Source organism: Gymnoscopelus microlampas, assembly GCF_963454915.1.
Source record: "Gymnoscopelus microlampas genome assembly, chromosome: 22".
NCBI lineage: Eukaryota > Metazoa > Chordata > Actinopteri > Myctophiformes > Myctophidae > Gymnoscopelus > Gymnoscopelus microlampas.
The window spans coordinates 44,623,660-44,644,119 of record NC_139959.1 but is presented as its reverse complement, the minus strand read 5'-3'; the positions used below and the strand labels follow the sequence as shown (position 1 = coordinate 44,644,119).

The window sequence follows — 20,460 nt, the reverse complement described above, 5'->3', positions numbered from 1 at the left end:
TGTGTATACATGGTCCCATGGCGCTATGAGCTTGTAGATCTGCTGTTTCTGAATAGCCAAATACATCTCCAGCGGACATGTCCGTAGGCCGTAGGGTACTACATAGTGACACATGTACCTCTCTCTGCCACTAGGGGGGTCTCTCCGGCGGACGGGCCCAGGGGCATGTCTAGTATGGCAGGGGTCTTCAACGTTTTCAGGCCAAGGACCCCCTAGCTGAGAGAGAGAGATGAAGCAGGGACCCCCTCCTCTATATTGTATAAAATTGTGTTTCAGATGCAACTTTTTTTGTTTACTTGGTCTGCTCTTTTTTTCCCTCTACACCTATAACTCTTTAGCCAAAAATAGCAGATCTACAAGCTCTCAACGCCTCGCGCTGCGAGGCGTTGTGAGCTTGTAGATCTGCTATTTTTTGGCTAAAGTTCTCCTCAGAAAAGGGATGTTAGGGTTCAAGTGGTTAATGTAAATAAAAATCACACCCAGTGTGAAGTGGGCGGTGTTGTCACAGTGGTCATCACAGTGATGGAAAAAAAACATAAAAGTGTTTTTTTAAGTCCATACTGCTATTCATAGGGCTGCACATGTGTCATGTTTTTCGCTAGCCAATCACAGTCCTGAATTTGCAAAGTCAGCCAATCACATTACAGCTAGTGGTGATGACACTAGCTGTAATGTGATTGGCTGACTTTGCAAAAGTATTGATTTGCATTGACTGTGGAAGGGTTAGGGGTGTAGACTGCGTTGTAGACTATTGGCCAATCACGGTGCAGGATTGGTCAGTGTCCAAAACTCACTTATAGGTGAAATAGATTTGGCGGACTCCCTGTAGTAACTCTGAGGACCCCCTAGGTATCCCGGACCCCTTGTTGAAGACCCCTGCTGTAGGGCAGGGGTTCTCAACCTTTTCAGGCCGCGACCCCCAAAATAATTATATTATTTCCCGCGACCCCCCGCATGCGCGGGGTCCCGTTCGCACGCACATTTTTTTTTACGGTTCTGGCCGGATTGGGTTTGTTTTTTTCCCGTTTTTTGGTTACTTTATTTCGGTGTTAGGGTTAGTCTTAGGTTATTTCATTATAATAGGTTATTTGATAATTATTTATTATATTACATTAAACATGTTTTCCTAATGTTAATAATGAAATATTTTTATCTTGAATTTAGTAAATTAACTGATAAAACATGAATTAATAATAACATCAAAAATATTTTGTTAATTTTTTTTTTTTTTTTTCACATTCACCAAAAAATCTGGCGACCCCCAGGTTGAGAACCACTGTAGTAGGGTACATAGTGACACATGTTCCTCTCTCTGGCCACTAGGGGTCTCCAGCAGAGGGGGCATGTCTCTACTAGGGGACACATAGTGACACATGTTCCTCTCTCTGGCCACTAGGGGTCTCCAGCAGAGGGGGCATGTCTCTACTAGGGGACACATAGTGACACATGTTCCTCTCTCTGGCCACTAGGGGTCTCCAGCGGACGGGCCCAGGGGCATGTCCGTGGGGGACATCGTGACGGCGCTGGAGGACTGCCCCGTCAGCGGCGTAGAGGACTGGACCGGCTGTCTGTCCCGCCTGTCCCTCAGGCCTCAGACCGGCTACTGTGTCCCCGTCACCGGCCTGCAGCACAGCTGGGCCCACGGCAGAGGTGGGCGGAGTCTCTCTCCTTTTTGTTTAAAGGACCAGTTCGCCCCAAAAGATGACTTATTTTATATCAATTACACACAACGTGAAGACTTGTTAAAGGACTAGTTCACCCCAAAAGATGACTTATTTTATAATTACACACAACATGAAGACTTGAATTCGTGGAGATGTTTTAGTTTTTAGTTTCATTCCTATAAGTGTGATGACCAGTGGAGGAGACTCAATGAGTATAGCAGATCTACAAGCTCACAGCGTGTCACTTTATGAGTTTGTAGATCTGCTATTATGGGGCTTTAGGCTTATGGTTAAAAATGATTTAAAAAAAAAAAACGTTTTTTTTTTTTTTAAATACATTCATGAAAGTGTTGTCCTACAACTGTGTGTGTGTGTGTGTGTGTGTGTGTGTGTGTGTGTGTGTGTGTGGGGTCAGCCTACAAGCGGTTGGACGGTACCATGGACTGCTGCAGTAACAACAGCCTGACTGACCTCTGCTTCTCCTACACTGACCCTGTTGACCGCAAGAGCAAGGAGAGAGAGGTACACACGCACACGCACACACACACACACACACACACACACACACACACACACTTCTGTTCCACAGATGAGACACAGATATGGGGGGGGGGTGCTTTATCATGTGATCAACGTTTCAGACACAAGGTTTACTTACGTGTTCCAAGGCTGATGAGATCTAATGTCACCTGACAGGAAAAACATCCTCTTTTATAAGTCTTATTATAAGCTGCTAAGTGGAACAATGCAGACACATGGAATGAGTCAATAGTTTAATATGAATAATGAAGGCAAGATAAATACATAAGAAAGGGATTATGTTTGCCTTCATTAATCATATTAAACTATTGACTCATGCCATAAACACATTAACCGCCAAGAACGTAGTCCTACGGTCCATTAAATCCAACTGTTAAACGCCGAGACCGTAGCCCTACGGTCCGGCTGCTTTTTCCTTTTTTTCGATTTTTTTTTCTTTTCGATTTTCTACACGGACCATTTTCAGTGTAACACCACCGGAACGGAACTATGTGCGATCCGGTTTAACATAAACCGTTCTAACTACAACATGGATGCCCCGTTTGACACGTGGTCTGCACTAGTAGACACAGGGACATCTGCACGATGTTTACAAACAGTGCATCGCGCATTCTTAACACATTGACTGCCAGAATTATTTCAGATTTTTTGCAGTTTTGTGCCAGAGATTTTTCATTGGAAAAAAAAAAGTACTCAGGAGCCGAGATACAAAATTTTAAAGTTTTAAGTTAACAAGGAAGTGGATGAGAGTAAAGATCTTCGAAAATTCATATCTCCTTGGTCTTTGGGTCAAATTAAAAAAAAAACAAAGTAAAAAAAATAAAAATAAAATAAAATTCTTTTTTGAAAAATTATTTTTTTGCTAAAAACGAGTTAACTCGTTTTTAGCAGATCTTGGCACACAAGTGATGAAAGCTAAAAACAAGTTAAGTTTGTTTTAGGCAGTCAATGTGTTAAGGATTTTAACGGGGTCTATGGCGACGTGAAAAACAAAACAAAAAAACAACAATAAAACCTTGGCACTGGTGAGTACATTATGAGATTAACCTCTGGCGGTCAATGTGTTAACGTAGGAGTGGACGAAAGTGATTTTTTTTTTTGGGATGACATCACATCCGTCGTCCATTCCTTCTCTCAGAGTCAAGGAATCATTTTTTCTTTAGAAAGTACGTTTTGAAACGTCCTTGGAACCCCTCTATCAGCCTCTATATAATGATGCTGGGGTGTTTTCCTGCATTGAAACACAGTCCTATATCTGAAATCCCTACTTTCCTACTATTTATGTTTTGACATCCGGGTATCCGGCTCTGTTAACCCATTAACTCATCCACTGCCACTGACGTAATAAACGTAATTATTCCCGTTTACCAACCCTGCCACAGAGGGTTTTTTTTTTTTTTTTTTTTTTGACCCAAAGACCAAGGAGATATGATTTTTCGAAGGAAAAGACTCCCATCTACTTCCTTGTTAACTTAAAGCTTAAAAATGTTGTATCTCAGCTCCTGAGTACTTTTTTTTTTTCAATGAAAAATCTCTGGCAGTGGGCAAACGCGGCCAGCAATAAGTCTGGCAGTGGATGAGTTAAGACCTGGAATAAATCTTTGAAAAATCATATCTCCTTGGTCTTTGGGTCAAATAAAAAAAATAATAATAAAAAAAAAAAAAAGGTATTTTTATTTTTTTTTATTTTTTTTAAAGAATGCAGATCTGCGTTCTTGGCAGCCAATGTAATAAAGTAATAGAGTAATAAAGTAATAGAGTAAATAAAGTAATAGAGTAATAAAGTAATAGAGTAAAAGAGTATATCTCTGTGTGTTGCAGTATGCCTGTATGCCGGTGCGTAAGATGGTCTGGGGGACCAGGGCGTGTCACAGTGACGAGGACTGTCTAAGCCCCGCCTCCTCCTCTGAGGGGAGGGCCAGTGTGTGTGTGACCCCCTCCCTGGAGAACCAGACCCGCTTCATCAGGGTCACACACCCCCCCAACACACACATGCTGTTTGTGGGCTACCCCCCCCACCTACAGTACGCAGGTAGGCCCCCCCCCCCTATAAAACAGATAATCGTCTGGTTGTTGGACCAGATCTGAAAGCCGCTATGGTCACCTTGCTAAACTAACCCATTGAGACCTGAAGCCGATTCTACATGTCTCCTAAATCTCAACTTTTCTGAAAAACGTATGTTTCTATATCAGTGGTGTTCAATCTTTTTCATGTCAAGGACCCCCAAAATGATATGTATTTGGCCACAGACCCTCATCAAAATATGTTGTTCCAGGGACCCCCCAGAAGCAACGATTTGAGTTAAAAATGTTCGCTTTAGAAATATATATATTTAAAGATTTTCACAAATTTCACGATTTTTCAAAAATAGCAGATCTACAAGCTCATAGCGCGGCACTCGGTGCCGCGCTATGAGCTTGTAGATCTGCTATTTTTGAATAGCCAAAGTGTAAAATAATGCTTTTTAGCTCAAATCTAAAAATGACAAAGTTCCAGGTCTTAATGGGCTAAAGGCCTAAGTCATGTTTTGAGGACATTTTGATGTTTGCCTTTAAGTCAGCTCCTCATGACACTGTTATCTCTGGTAAAATGGCCTTATTGAATCTCCTAATAGAAAAGGATCATGCTGTTCACTCTCCTTTTAGTATAATGGATCTCCCTAGTGTGACTTAGGACAAAATAGGCCTTTTGTTTGGCCTAAAGTCACATGGTTTTGTGTGACTTAGGTCCCCAGTTCAAATATGATTATTTTAGGGGGTCCCTACTTCAAATATGATTATTTTAGGGGGTCCCTACATTAAATATGATTATTTTAGGGGGTCCCCAGTTCAAGTATAATTATTTTAGGGGTGTCTCGGCTTGACAAGGTTGAGAGCCGCTGGCCTAGACCAGGGGTTCTCAACCTTTTCAGGCCGCGACCCCCAAAATAATGATATTATTTCTCGCGACCCCCCGCGTGCGCGCGCGCGGTCCCGTTCGCGCGCGCGAAGGTTATTTAATTATAATAGGTTGTTTGATAATTGTTTATTATCAAAACATTTTTGCAAAAAGTGGGTAAATTGAGTAAATTAACTGATAAAACATGAATTAATGATAACATAAAAAAATATTTTGTTAATTTTTTTTTTTTTTTTTTTTTCAAATTCACCAAAAAATCTGGTGACCCCCCCAAATTATTTGGCGACCCCCAGGTTGAGAACCACTGGCCTAGACCAGTGGTTCTCAAACTTTTTCATGTCAAGGACACCCCAAATTGAGACTTATTAGCCCGCGGACCCCCATTTGAAAAAATAAGCCAGGGACCCCCATAAGAGAAGATTTTTACGGCTCTATAGCAGCGATTCTCAACCATTTTAATGTCAAGGACCCCCAGTTTAACATGCATTAGGCTACGGACCCCCATTTAATGGCATTTCTGTCTCTGGGAGCCCAATTCATATTGTAAAATCAATGTTAACTTAACTCTGAGAGTGTACAAATGGAACCAAATGGACCCGTTAGGGTCCATTTGGTTCCATTTGTACACTCTCAGAGTTACAGACCCATAAGGGTCCATTTGGTTCCATTTGTACACTGTCAGAGTTACAGACCCATAAGGGTCCATTTGGTTCCATTTGTACACTCTCAGAGTTACAGACCCATAAGGGTCCATTTGGTTCCTATCCATCATTTAGCTGGGGACCCCATGGAACCCCCTCAAGGACCCCTGGGGGTCCCCGGACCCCACTTTGAGAACCAACTGGCCTAGACAGTTTTTGCTGAAGGTTTAATTACAGGTTTAATTGTATTGTGTGTAAACACTGTGTGTATTTAGAGTTGTGTATATTGTGTGTGAACACTGTATGTATATTTAGAGTGTTGTGGTGAAAGAGGCTAAAGACATGATTGTGTAACAGTCAGTCAGTCAGTCTGTGTGTCCTCCCTTTAGCATTTATTCTGATTGTCCATTTTTAGGCATTTCTCTTGATGGACGTTTTCCAGTTATTTATAAAAAAAAGCGGAAACAGCAGAATAAACACAAAGTCCCTTTTAGTCACCAAAAACGAGAAGCAACGTGTGTTAACCCATTAACCCATTGAGACCTGAAGCCGACTCTACATGTCTCCTAAATCTCAACAGTATTCTCAAAAAACGTATGTTTCTATATCAGTGGTTGCTCAATCTTTTTCATGTCAAGGACCCCCAAAATGATATGTATTTGGCCGCGGACCTCCATCAAAATATGTTGTTCCAGGGACCCCCCAGAAGCAAAGATTTGAGTTTAAAATGTTCGCTTTAAAAATATATCTATTCAAAGATTTGCACACATTTTCACGATTTTTTCAAAAATAGCAGATCTACTAGCTCATAGCGCGGCACTCGGTGCCGCGCTATGAGCTTGTAGATCTGCTATTTTTGAATAGCCCAAAGTGTAAAATAATGTTTTTTAGCTCAAATCTAAAAATGACACAGTTCCAGGTCTTTAGGGTTAACACTCATGTCAGTGGTACGGTAGTTCTGCCTGGAGCACAGGAGCAGAGATCACAGTTATGCTGTTAGCTGTGCCTGAAGGACAAACTGAACCATAACAAGATAGGCTGTACCAAAACAACAGCTATTATCAGGCCTAGTGGAGACATGTAGGCTCTTACACGCTGACACATATCTTAATGTATTGTAGAAGTATTATAAGGGATGGTATGAGATATAAAGGTTAGATATAAGCAGCCATATAACTTCTTCCTCAGTGCCCACAGCCCAAATAAATACACATCATTCTGGGGCTCCTTGACATGAGAAAAGTCTGAGACCCACTGAGTTATCCATCATTTCATGGATTTTTCCGATATTGTCCAACTCTTAAAGGAGAATTTTGGACTAAAGTTTTATTACCTTTTATATGACGTTATGATATCTTAGGATGAATGGTACAGTAGAAAAATTTCATAGCTCCACCCCTGGTCCGCCACAGCTTAAAAAGGTTTGCGGGTAGGCCTTAGGTTAGATCACATATTTTAATAGCTTTTTTTTTTTTTTTTTTTTTGTGAGAGATCTGATGTTCATAGTGACAGAACACTGTCCAACAAAAAAAAAAACAGAAGTCTCGCTAGACGAGATTTCAATCTCATCTAGCGAGACTTCTGTTTTTTTTTTTTTTTGATTGATAGTGTTCTGTCACTATGAACATCAAATCTCACAAAAAAAAATAAAAAAATAGCTATTAAAATATGTGATCTAACCTAAGGCCTATCCGCTTCAACTGTAAGTGAGATTCCCCATTCTAGTGGCTGGCTTACTTGTTGTTAACTAGTTGTACGAACTCTTGTTTTACTGTTGTACTGTTTTAATGGATCTTGTTTAGTCGATACCCTTTTTGTATTAGCTTGTGCTCATTTGATTTTGCTATTTTGTCTTATCTCGTTCCCTACCTATGTTGAATGCACTTATTGTAAGTTGCTTTCTTTGGATAAAAGTGTCTGCTAAATGACTGTAATGTAAGCAAGGGATAATGCATGGGGAGGTAGTCATTATTGAAATTTAAAGCCCGACAGGGCGATTAACCACCGAGGCGCAGCCGAGGTGGTTAATCGCCCTGAAGGGCTTTAAATTTCAATAATGACTACCTCCCCATGCATTATCCCGCTTATTACACGGCTACTTAATAAATACATAAATACATTTACCCAAAAGTAACAACAAAACGAAGTATTTCCTTGCTTACGGCAATGAAAGTATTCCATAAGTATTGGGCTGGGCGGACAAGTTCGCCTCGCAAAAACAAATGACGAAATGGAAAAAAACTCGCCCCCAAAACACACTCGCCCCCCATTCTATTTACTGCCGATTTGCCTGTAATACCGCCGGATTTGCCCCGGGGCGACTGTGTTTTGGGGCGAGCGTTTTGGTATTCCCCCGTTGTTGTGCCACGATAAACAAGGAAGCGCAGTGGACCAAATAGAATGACTTCTCGGTTATTGCATCGTCTCTCACTTCAAATGTTTTCAAAAACATTCTTGAGAGCAACGTTTAGTTGTAAATGACATTGTGTGTTTGTTTACATGGCTGTCATGTTGGCAAAAGCATATAACCAAGCAGCTTAGGTTGATATGAGCAGGTGTTCTGAGTCTCTGATTACACAGCGGTCCGTTATAGAGCTCATCGGTCATTATCCAGAAATAATGACCGATGACTGACCAATCAGAATTGAGCATTCAACCAAGCCGTGTAATAATGTAATGTAATGAATGAGGCAGCTTAGAGGGCTTTTAAGCCGTGGCGGACCAGGGGTGGAGTTATGATTTTTTTCTACTGTACCATTCATCCTAAGATATCATAACATCATAGAAAAGGTAATAAAACTTTAGTCCAAAATTCTCCTTTAAGGCCTTTGCACACAGGGTGCGGTTAGTCAGTCAGTTTTTAGCGCGTGCGAAAAGACGCACAAATCGAACTGGGTTCGATTGAAAAAAAACCAAAGCATCGCATCGCCACACGGGGTGTGTGCATGAGGTCATTGAGAACCATGTGTTCATTAAAAAAAATGATATTTTCAGTTTTTTTCCGTGCGGAAAATCGCACCCTGTGTGCAAAGGCCTTTAACTCATCCACTGCCACTGACGTAATAAACGTAATTATTCCCGTTTACCAACCCTGCCACAGACGTAAAAAGCGTAATTATTAATTTTTCAATTTTTTTTTTTTTTTTTTTTTTTTACCCAAAGATCAAGGAGATATGATTTTTCGAAGGAAAAGACTCCCATCTACTTCCTTGTTAACTTAAAGCTTAAAAATTCTGTATCTCAGCTCCTGAGTACTTTTTTTTTTTCAATGTAAAATCTCTGGCAGTGGGCAAACGCGGCCAGCAATAAGTCTGGCAGTGAATGAGTTAATCTACGATACCGATAATAATAATGATAATAATGCATTTTATTTATAATGCACTTTACATTCTTGCGAATCTCAAAGTGCTACAAAACAACATATAGGCAACAAAACAGTTACAGGGGACCCAGCTTGGCGAAAACTAAAATGGGTCAAAATAAAACTAGGCAAAACAGGGAAGAGAAAAACCCAGAGAATTTAGTTAAAAGCTTTGTTAACCCTTTAAGCCCTGAAGAAGCATCTGTGTCACTTTTTGATTTGAGCTAAAAAGCATTATTTTACACTTTGGCTATTCAAAAATAGCAGATCTACAAGCTCATACGAGCTTGTAGATCTGCTATTTTTTGAAAAATCATGAAAATGTGTGCAAATCTTTTAATATATATATATTGTTTTAAAGCGAAAAATTTTAACTCAAATCTTTGCTTCCGGGGGTCCCTGAAACATATTTTTAGATGGGGGTCCGTGGCCAAATACATGTCAATTTGGGGGTCCTTGACATGGAAAAAAGAACCACTGATATTATGGCGACGTAAGTTTTTTTTTAAAAAAACTGTTAAATCCCCCAGAAGCAAAGATTTGAGTTACAAATGTTCGCTTTTGAATCTCAATATTTGCAAAAAAATAACGATATTCCTAAAATAGCAGATCTACAAGCTCGTAGCGCGGCACTCGGTGCCGCGCTATGAGCTTGTAGATCTGCTATTTTTTGAATAGCCAAAGAGTGAAAAAAAAATGCTTTTTACCTCAAATCAAAAAGTGACACAGATGCTTCTTCAGGGCTTAAAGGGATAAGGTAGGGGGGAGGGGGGGGGCATTTCCGTAAATGCACTGGTGTGTGAGGAGGTGAGGGAGATCTTGTATCCGGTCCTGGCGGCAATGGGGAGCCGGCCAGTGAAGGGAACGGAGGATGGGTGAGATATGGTCGTATTTTTTTCGCACCCTCATCATCAGGATCCTAGCTGCGCTGTTTTGAATGTACTGGAGCTTTTGGAGGCTCTTGCTTAGGGATCCCGATGAGGACGACGATACATGCAGGCTGTTTAGTTTTCACTAAAAACTAACGAACAGGAACAACATCACGTGACCTCCTCCTGTGTTACAATGAACACATTAACCCATTGAGACCTGAAACCGATTCTACATGTCTCCTAAATCTCAAGTTTTCTGAAAAACGTATGTTTCTATATCAGTGGTGTTCAATCTTTTTTCATCCAGAATGATATGTATGTGGCCGCCGACCCCCATCAAAATATGTTGTTCCAGGGACCCCCCAGAAGCAAAGTTTTGAGTTAAAAATGTTCGCTTTAAAAATATATATATTCAAAGATTTTCACACATTTTCACGATTTTTCAAAAATAGCAGATCTACAAGCTCAGTGCCGCGCTATGAGCTTGTAGATCTGCTATTTTTGAATAGCCCAAAGTGTAAAATAATGCTTTTTAGCTCAAATCTAAAAATGACACAGTTCCAGGTGTTAATGGATTAAGTCTCATTTTATCATGTGAATTCATGAATGGCTATAACCCTAACAGTAGTACTTACTGTGTGTGTGTGTGTGTGTGTGTGTGTGTGTGTGTGTGTGTGTGTGTGTGTGTGTGTGTGTGTGTGTGTGTGTGTGTGTGTGTGTGTGTGTGTGCGTGTGCGTGTTCTCTTCTCAGTGAGCCTGACCAACTTCATTCCTCGGTTAGGATTCCTCAACCTGGAGCTGCCGGTGTTCCTGGAAACCTTCTGCAAGTATCCTCTCTGAAACATCTGTCCTTTATAAACATCTGTTATAAACATCTGTCCTTTATAAACATCTGTCCTTTATAAACATCTGTTATAAACATCTGTCCTTTATAAACATCTGTCCTTTATAAACATCTGTTATAAACATCTGTCCTTTATAAACATCTGTCCTTTATAAACATCTGTTATAAACATCTGTCCCCTGGCCTGTATATGTATAATGCAGTATTGATACTTTTAAACATTTGAGTACTTTTTCCACCACTGATTTAACGGAGCTTGTTGAACACCACAACCCTAACCCATAGCCCTAAGGTCAACTCGCCTCTCTTTAATGACTCCCACAGTAACCGCCAAACTGAGAACCAGGGGGTGACCCGTGCTTTCGCCGTGGCTGGCCCCCCAGCCTGCTCTGGAGCGATCCACCCCTTTTTCATTAGATCCGCCCAGTCCATTGCGGGTTTTTTTAAGTCCCTACTCAAGACTTGCTCTTTTGTGACCTGGCCTTTAACCAAAATTAAGCCTTAACTTTGATGCGTTGTAATTGTTCATGATTTAATTGTACTTTGACTGCATTGTGTACTTGTTGTTCTTGTTTTGTTGACCTGTACAGCACTTTGGTCGGCGTTTTTAAATGTGCTATGCAAATACAGTTTGATTTGATTTGACAATACAAGGTCCTCTAAACTGGATCGCTCATGAAAGCACAAAGTCTTATTTAACCCATTAAGACCTGGAACTGTGTCATTTTTAGATTTGAGCTAAAAAGCATTATTTTACACTTTGGGCTATTCAAAAATAGCAGATATACAAGCTCATAGCGCGGCACCGAGTGCCGCGCTACGAGCTTGTATATCTGCTATTTTAGAAAAATCGGGAAAATCTTTGAATATATATATTTTTAAAGCGAACATTTTTAGCTCAAATATTTCTGTCTGTCTCTGTCTGTCTGTCTGTCTGTCTGTCTGTCTGTCTGTCTGTCTGTCTGTCTGTCTGTCTGTCTGTCTGTCTGTCTGTCTGTCTGTCTCTGTCTGTCTGTCTGTCTGTCTGTCTGTCTGTCTGTCTGTCTGTCTGTCTGTCTGTCTGTCTCTGTCTGTCTGTCTGTCTGTCTGCCTGTCTGCCTGTCTGTCTGTCTGTCTGTCTGTTTAAGGTGGGGTTAGGATTAAGGTTAGGCTAAGGTCAGGGTCAAGTATAAAGGGTAAGTGTGTCGTATAAAAGGTTATGGTTTGGGAATGCATGAACCGTATGTCAACTGTGTGTGTGTGTGTGTGTGTGTGTGTGTGTGTGTGTGTGTGTGTGTGTGTGTGTGTGTGTGTGTGTGTGTGTGTGTGTGTGTGTGTGTGTGTGTGTGTGTGTGTGTGTGTGTGTGTGTGTGTGTGTGTGTGTGTGTGGCAGGGTACTCAAAAGGAGGACCGCGGTCCGTGACCTTTTGACCTTTTTTTAAAGATATATATTTTTGGGGATTCTTTGAGGGGGTATATATATGTGTGTATATATGTGTGTATATATGTGTATATGTGTGTATATATCCTTAACCTCCTGATCAGATACATAGTGTCTCTTAGCGCGGCTCTAGCCGTGGTGAACTCTGTGTGTGTGTGTATATCTATCTATATAATCCAGGACTGACTTCCGCGCGCCGATGACGCTATAGCCACAGCTCTGTAATCGACTAAACACAACACCGACACACCACGTCTCGCCACCACAGTAGCGACAACGTGCGCGCTGAATTTACGGCTGGCGTAGGCTACGTCACACTGCTCACTACACATTTTACACGTCGCAACATAATTAATTCCACTCACCACATTACGGACAAAACGGAAGGGGAGACAGTTTCGTACCGTTTACCGTGCGCACCACCGAGCCAAAACAACACGAGGCGGCCGCCATTGTGGGATGCCAGTCGGGATGCCAGGTTTTCAAAAACAAGCGCCAGAAACAAGCAACCACCTTCATGAAAAAAAATAAACACCGCCGAAGGGGTCCGCCATGTTCCACGGGGGCCCCGCGGGTCCCGACACTCCCAGGGGGTCCGCGGACCCCCAGGAAAAAATATATATCATTTTTATATATATATATATATTTTTTTTTTTACTTTTGGAAATTTTAATCTGACGATTTTGGTACCCCAATATACACACGCCCACGCTGGGCCCCGTGCGCGGCTACGGGCGCCCGGACCTCTAGTATATATATGTATATATATATGTGTGTGTGTGTGTGTGTGTGTGTGTGTGTGTGTGATACAGTGTTTATGGTCCTTAACCTCCTGATCAGATACATAGTGTCTCTTAGCGGGGCTCTGGCCGTGGTGAACTCTGTGTATATATATAGATGTATATATAGGTGTATATATATAGGTGTATATATGTGTGTATATATCCTTAACCTCCTGATCAGATACATAGTGTCTCTCAGCGGGGCTCTGGCCGTGGTGAACTCTGTGTATATATATAGATGTATATATAGGTGTATATATATAGGTGTATATATGTGTGTATATATCCTTAACCTCCTGATCAGATACATAGTGTCTCTCAGCGGGGCTCTGGCCGTGGTGAACTCTGTGTATATATATAGATGTATATATAGGTGTATATATAATAGGTGTATATATGTGTGTATATATCCTTAACCTCCTGATCAGATACATAGTGTCTCTCAGCGGGGCTCTGGCCGTGGTGAACTCTGTGTATATATATAGATGTATATATAGGTGTATATATATAGGTGTATATATGTGTGTATATATCTTAACCTCCTGATCAGATACATAGTGGCCCTCATTTATCAACGCGGTGTAGACCAAATAATGGGCGTATGGCGAGATCACCGCAATTTTCGGCATTTATCAATATATCCTGACGTGGGCTTTATCCTACGGTACGCTGAGATCTCACGTCTGGTCGGGACCAGTTGTTGACGTTGGCTGCACCCGTTTATTCCATTTTAGACCTGCGGAGCAACATTGTCTGACTGTCTGACAGGCATCTAGACACATAATCCACTCCTAAAAGTATATCTACACTAATAAATAATCCCTGTGAAAATATAACATTTTATAAATTAATTTAAACAAACTGCTTTAACAGTCATTCAGATAAGATTGTAGATCTGTCTGTATTGAAAATAGCAGATCTACAAGCTCACAAGCCAGCAACGCGTTGTGAGCTTGTAGATCTGCTATTTTCAAAATATACGGGCGCTTTCTGCGAGAGCACTCTTCTGCGCGAGCACCGGTCTAACAGGCGGCGCTGCTGTTATATTTTTCATGGCCACCGGGAGATCAGACATTTAACCCATGGTCCAACACACACCAGCCTTCATTCATTAATGTTCTCTCCAGGCTATCTCTCATTAATGCGGAGCGGGACGGGACTTCGCCCGTCCGACGGTCCGAGTCTCACTGGGAAATGGGAATAGCCTACATGAGGGCTTTATTTTAGTGTAACTCGAACGCGCACTGCTCGGTATGGGTTAAATACATTAATCTACAAAAGTATTCCATTCATGCCGATGTGATTGGTATCATAATATGTCATTCATGTAGGCTACAAGCCTACGTGACAATACGCTACGGGCGTGTGTGTGTGTGTGTGTGTGTGTGTGTGTGTGAGAGAGAGAGAGAGAGAGAGAGAAAGAGAGAGAGAGAGAGAGAGAGAGAGAGAGAGAGAGAGAGAGAGAGAGAGAGAGAGAGAGAGAGAGAGAGAGAGGAGAGAGAGAGAGAGAGAGAGAGAGAGAGAGAGAGAGAGAGAGAGAGAGAGAGAGAGAGAAGAGAGAGAGAGAGAGAGAGAGAGAGAGAGAGAGAGAGAGAGAGAGAGCGAGCGAGCGAGAGAGGCGTGTGCGTGTGCGGCGAGGCCAGCGGGGGGGGGGGGGGGGGGCTGGGGGGGGCTGTTTCTTATTGGCTTTTCATGTCTTTGGTCGTATTCTGGTTCGTCTTCATGTCGTAAAATCGGGGCGTTTTGAGAATATTTATGGGGCGTGTTATTTAAATGACGCTCGTTTCAGCCGTGACATTTATCAACGCTGGGACCAAGTGTAAGCTCGGATCAGCTGTGTAGGATGCGTTGATAAATGTGACTTCGACGTTGGTGTACGCCGAATATATGGAAAAATATACGGCGGTTAATACGCTGCGTTGATAAATGAGGGCCAGTGTCTCTCAGCGGGGCTCTGGCCGTGGTGAACTCTGTGTATATATAGGTGTATATATAGGTGTATATATAGGTGTATATATAGGTGTATATATAGGTGTATATATAGGTGTATATATATGTGTATATATAGGTGTATATATATGTGTATATATAGGTGTATATATAGGTGTATATATAGGTGTATATATAGGTGTATATATAGGTGTATATATAGGTGTATATATGTGTGTATATATGTGTGTATATATAGGTGTATATATAGGTGTATATATATGTGTATATATAGGTGTATATATAGGTGTATATATAGGTGTATATATAGGTGTATATATAGGTGTATATATGTGTGTATATATCCTTAACCTCCTGATCAGATACATAGTGTCTCTCAGCGGGGCTCTAGCCGTGGTGAACTCTGTGCCGTGCTTCGCTCTGGACGGCCAGTGGATGCTGTCCGCTCTGCTGGAGGCCACGCTGGTCGCCGTGGTGACCGACCGGCAGCGCCGCGAGCTGATTGGCTTCTTCCTGCTGCTGGGGGGCTCTGCCCTGCTGGCCGCCAACGTGGCTCTGGGCCTGTGGATGGTGACGGCCCGGTAACCACGGGAGACCGACCGAACCCGGGGGGGTCGTACCGCCCCCTCCCTCCTGTCCATATAAGGAAACACAGGCTACACTCTGTCTGTGTGTGTATGTGTATGTGGACCAATGAACTGAAAGAACTGCGTTACCCAGCAAGCACCGGGGGCCAAGCGGACGGACGAACAGAGCATGCTGGGAGTTTGTTATGGTCATGTGATCATCATGGCCCCGAGGCCCCGCCCCCCCGGGTGGTTCTACAAAGTGGGGTCCCTGAGGGGGGTCCCAGGGGGTCCCGCTGTAAAATAAATGAGTTAATATTACTGTACAGTATAGCATCACATTCAGTGTAACCACTTTAAACCTATTAGAACATCCGCTATTTGTAGATCTGCTATTTTCAACACATATCTGGTACGGGGCGGGGGGGGTCCCTGACACAACATGTTTTCAGATGGGGGGGGCGGGGGGGGGGGGGTCCACAGCCACATACATATTTATTTGGGGGGGGTCCCTGACATGAAAACGTTTGAGAACCACTAAGATAGACCACCGATATCACAGTGCCACGCCCCCCATGCCCCCCCCCCCCCCCATGCCACGCCTCTATACCACACCCCCATAGCACGCCCCCATGCCACGCCTCTATACCCCGTCCCCATGGCACGTCCCCATGGCACGCCTCTATACCACGCCCCCATGCCACTCCCCATACCACGCCCCCCATGCCACGCCTCTATACCCCGCCCCCGTGCCACGCCCCCTGTACACACTTTCGGGGGGAAACCTCAGACACTCCAAACCTTTTCAGGATTCAAATTTCAAAATTAGCAAAAACAATTTGTTTTGCTAATTAAAAATAAAATAAAAAATGTGAAATAAAATTTGAAATATTTTTTATTTTGTAATACAATTTCAATATTTCAAAATAAAAAAAATCAATAAATTTCAATTTCAAATTTCAATAAAATGTATTGAATTTAAATTTTATTGAATTTAACATTCAATACATTTCAATAAAAACATTTTTTTAAACATTTTGTTTTGCTATTTCAAAAATAGCAAAAAAAAACTTGTTTGAAGCTGCGGTTTGATCATGTAGGACCATTAATTTACCATTAAAAACACAAAACGTTAATAATGGAGACGAGAGGTGTCTGCTCTCCATCATTACTTCATTTCTATCATCACTCATTCATATGAAGTGTTTACAATAACTGTACAATCTAAATAAAACACTAACAGTAAAGGTTGTAGTGTGTGTGTGTGATGATTAACACATTAAACGCCAAGAACGTAGTCCTACGGTCCATTAAATCCAACTGTTAAGTGCCGAGACCGTAGTGCTACGGTCCGGGTGCTTTTTCCTTTTTTTTTTGATTTTTTTTTTTTTTTTTTTTCAATTTTCTACACGGACCATTTTCAGTGTAACACCACCGGAAACGAAACTATTTGCGATCCGGTTTTGCCGTTCCCGTCGGCCTCCATTCTAAAGCGCACACTAAAACTCCATTTTCTCCCTTGTAGTTTTTTCTCCTCGGTCATCACTGTTTAACATAAACCGTTCTAACTACAACATGGATGCCCCGTTTGACACGTGGTCTGCACTGGGAGACACAGGGACATGTGCACGATGTTTACAAAAAGTGCATCACGCATTCGCATGTGATCTATTAAATAGCGCACTTGGCCGCCAAGATCGCATAAATGCGTTCTATTGAAAAAATAAAAAAAAATAAAAAAAAAATGATTTTTTTTTTTTTTTTTTTTTCAATTTGACCCAAAGACCAAGGAGATATGATTTTTTGAAGATTTAGACTCCATCCACTTCCTTGTTAACGCAAAACTTAAAATTCTGTATCTCGGCTCCTGAGTACTTTTTAAATTTCAATGAAAAATCTCTGGCAGACAACAGCAAAAAAATCTGAAATAATTAACTCATTCAGTGCCAAGCTTATTTATGGAATTTTGGCTCTGAGTGCCACAGCCAAAATTCATTGTAAAAAAGAAGTTCTTAGGAAGCGAGATACAGCCTTTTTAAGTTATAGGTTAAACAAGGAGTGGATGGAGCAGCAAATCTTCAAATCATCATATTTTGGGTTCTGACATGTTTTTCAAAAAAAAAAAAAAAAAAAAAAACTTTTTTTTATTTTTTTTTAATGTATTTTATGACGGATTGTGGCGCACGGGGCGTCAGGCCACGTGACGGATTTGACGGATTGTGGCACTAGATGAGTTAAGGATTTTAACGGGGTCTATGGCGACGTGAAAAAAACAACAATAAAACCTTGGCACTGGTGAGTACATTATGAGATTAACCTCTGGTGGTGGATGTGTTAAAGATAAGATAAGTAAAGGTTGTAGTGTTTGTGTGATGATTAAAGATAAGATAAGTAAAGGTTGTAGTGTGTGTGTGTGTGTGATGATTAAAGATAAGATAATTAACACATTGAGTGCCATAAACGTAGTGCTACGTCTTTTACATTTGTTTTCACTTTTTTGAAAATTCCACAAGAGGGCGCTCTAACACAACTCATGTGTTTTACTATGTATTTTGGACGAGACATGCTATTTTCAACGGCCTATAACAACGCCTATAACAAGTGGACGGGAGGTCGCGATGATTTTTTTTGTTGTCTTTTTGGCAGAAGCACACAGTGAAACCCTCAGTGATTAACAACCATCAGGCGATCCATCATACTGGAGATACATATTCTGTGACGACTTGAAACAGGTAAGAGAATCTAAAAATCACTGGCAGAGGACGCACATGTTTTAGTAACTTTCCAACACTGTTTCTATGTAGTAATTATTCACCTCATGGAGATTTGAATTCATGGAGATGTTTTAGTTTGTGTCTCGTTCCTAAGACAATCATTTGATGACCAGCAGTGGTTCCGGCTCCTTTGTTTCTCCTACCGGAAACATGGTGGTGAGTCATACGTAGAAAAAAAAAGTCATTTTGTTGGTGAACTAGCCCTTTAAACATAATCTAACATTAAAAACACAACATGTATTTATAGAGCAACACTTCCTTCACCGTCTGTGTGTGTGTGTGTGTGTGTGTGTGTGTGTGTGTGTGTGTGTGTGTGTGTGTGTGTGTGTGTGTGTGTGTGTGTGTGTGTGTGTGTGTGTGTGTGTGTGTGTGTGTGTGTGTGTGTGTGCGTGCGTGTGAAAGATGCAAACATTGTAATTTGGCAGGGTGTTTTCCTGCAGACGCATAAATTATGTATCTTAACACCACGGAGGTGTGTGTGTGTGTGTGTGTGTGTGGTGTGTGTGTGTGTGTGTGTGTGTGTGTGTGTGTGTGTGTGGTGTGTGTGTGTGTGTGTGTGTGTGTGTGTGTGTGTGTGTGTGTGTGTGTGTGTGTGTTTGTGTGTGTCACATTATGGCAGTGGTGTAAAGTAATTAAGTTCTGTACTTAGGTACAATTTTGCGGTACTTTCACTTTGAGGTATTTGTACTTTACTTGATTATTTCCAATTTCCAATACTTTTACTTCTACTCCACTACATCTCAGAGGCAAATATTGTACTTTTATTCCACTACAATTACTAGAAAACTTTAGTTACTTCATACATTTGTCATTATTATTACAAAACATACATTAACCACTTCAGCCCTATATATATTTCAGCCGTTTGAAAATAGCAGATCTACAAGCTCACAATGCGTCGCGACATTGCGATGCATTGTGAGCTTGTAGATCTGCTGTTTCTTCTGAGATGTAGTGAAAATAGTGAAAAAAGTAAAATGATTGGAAATACTGGAATACAAATACCTCAAATGTGTACTCAAGTACAGCACTTGAGTACATGTACTTAGTTACTTTACACCACTTAGGTGGTTTCCTGTTAACTATGTGTTTACTCTACATAGAGTGGGCTGTGTGTGTGTGTGTGTGTGTGTGTGTGTGTGTGTGTGTGTGTGTGTGTGTGTGTGTGTGTGTGTGTGTGTGTGTGTGTGTGTGTGTGTGTGTGTGTGTGTGTGTGTGTGTGTGTGTGTGTGTGTGTGTGTGTGTGCTTATCTTGCTCTAATGAAAGACTGCAGAGATGTTTCTGTAAACAGCCCTGGGAGTAACAGAGAATGTGTGAGTGGGAGAGGTTCTGTGTGTGTGTGTGTGTGTGTGTGTGTGTGTGGGAGCCTGAGAGAGTAATGCTGCGTTCACACCATTCAATCCGGAAACACATCTCTTAGTCCAGGGGCCAACACTGATATCTTCACAAATTGGTACCACTTAAGGTGACCGTAAAGTTTTTGTATTTTTGTCTTCCTACATGTCTCTAGTTTATATTTTGGTATGATAACCCCTCAATCTTGTAGCTTAATGGCAGTTATCACTACCTACCGGCTAATGTATCCGGTAGGAGACACAAAGTAGAATCTTTGTGTCTCCTACTACAGCCGGGCATCAAATTATTGCGACAAAAAACAAAATATATCCATGTATTCAAGGCTTCATGAGGTGTGCAATTGATAACTTCTCAGATTTTTGGTGTTTGCAAAAAGACTGCTTTCCATAAGCTTGTAAAAGTTGACCCTCCTTCGGTCTAGGGTGGTCATAGCTGAATGGGTAGAGAGTCCCCCTGGGAAACTTAAAGGAGGAGTTCACCCAAAAATGATTTATTTTCTATCAATTGCACACCCCATGAAGCCTTGCATACATGGATATATTTTGGTACATGGGTATTTTGGTACATGGGTGGGCCCATAGACATATCTTTGGGGTCCACCCATGTACCTTTTGAAGCAGGCGTTATATTCAGCCAATGGAGACAGTCGGGGGCGGGGCTAGGCGTGGGTTAAGAGAGAGGGAAACAACCGTCTGAGATGGAGGCGGGAATAGAGACGGAAGGGGGAGGAGTCAGTGGGAGGAGTCAGTGAACAATAGCAGCGTGGTGTCAGTGTGATGAGGGAATGGAT

The 20,460-nt window shown here is 41.6% G+C and overlaps 1 protein-coding gene and 1 long non-coding RNA gene across 2 annotated transcripts in view; one reads left to right on the top strand and one right to left on the bottom strand.

Annotated features, from left to right (window-relative positions):
• The window catches only part of mbtps2 (membrane-bound transcription factor peptidase, site 2), a 53,589-nt gene extending 37,630 nt beyond the window's left edge, over window positions 1-15,959 (top strand). The window contains exons 8-12 of the mRNA XM_084048862.1: window positions 1,470-1,650; window positions 2,080-2,186; window positions 4,026-4,236; window positions 10,729-10,804; window positions 15,336-15,959. Of these exons, the coding sequence (XP_083904988.1) occupies window positions 1,470-1,650; window positions 2,080-2,186; window positions 4,026-4,236; window positions 10,729-10,804; window positions 15,336-15,558 (798 nt within the window). The 3' untranslated portion in view covers window positions 15,559-15,959. The remainder of the gene's footprint in view (window positions 1-1,469; window positions 1,651-2,079; window positions 2,187-4,025; window positions 4,237-10,728; window positions 10,805-15,335) is intronic.
• Window positions 1-20,460, bottom strand: part of LOC311039202 — a 765,206-nt gene that overhangs the window by 491,202 nt on the left and 253,544 nt on the right. The gene's annotated exons all lie outside the window — the stretch shown is intronic.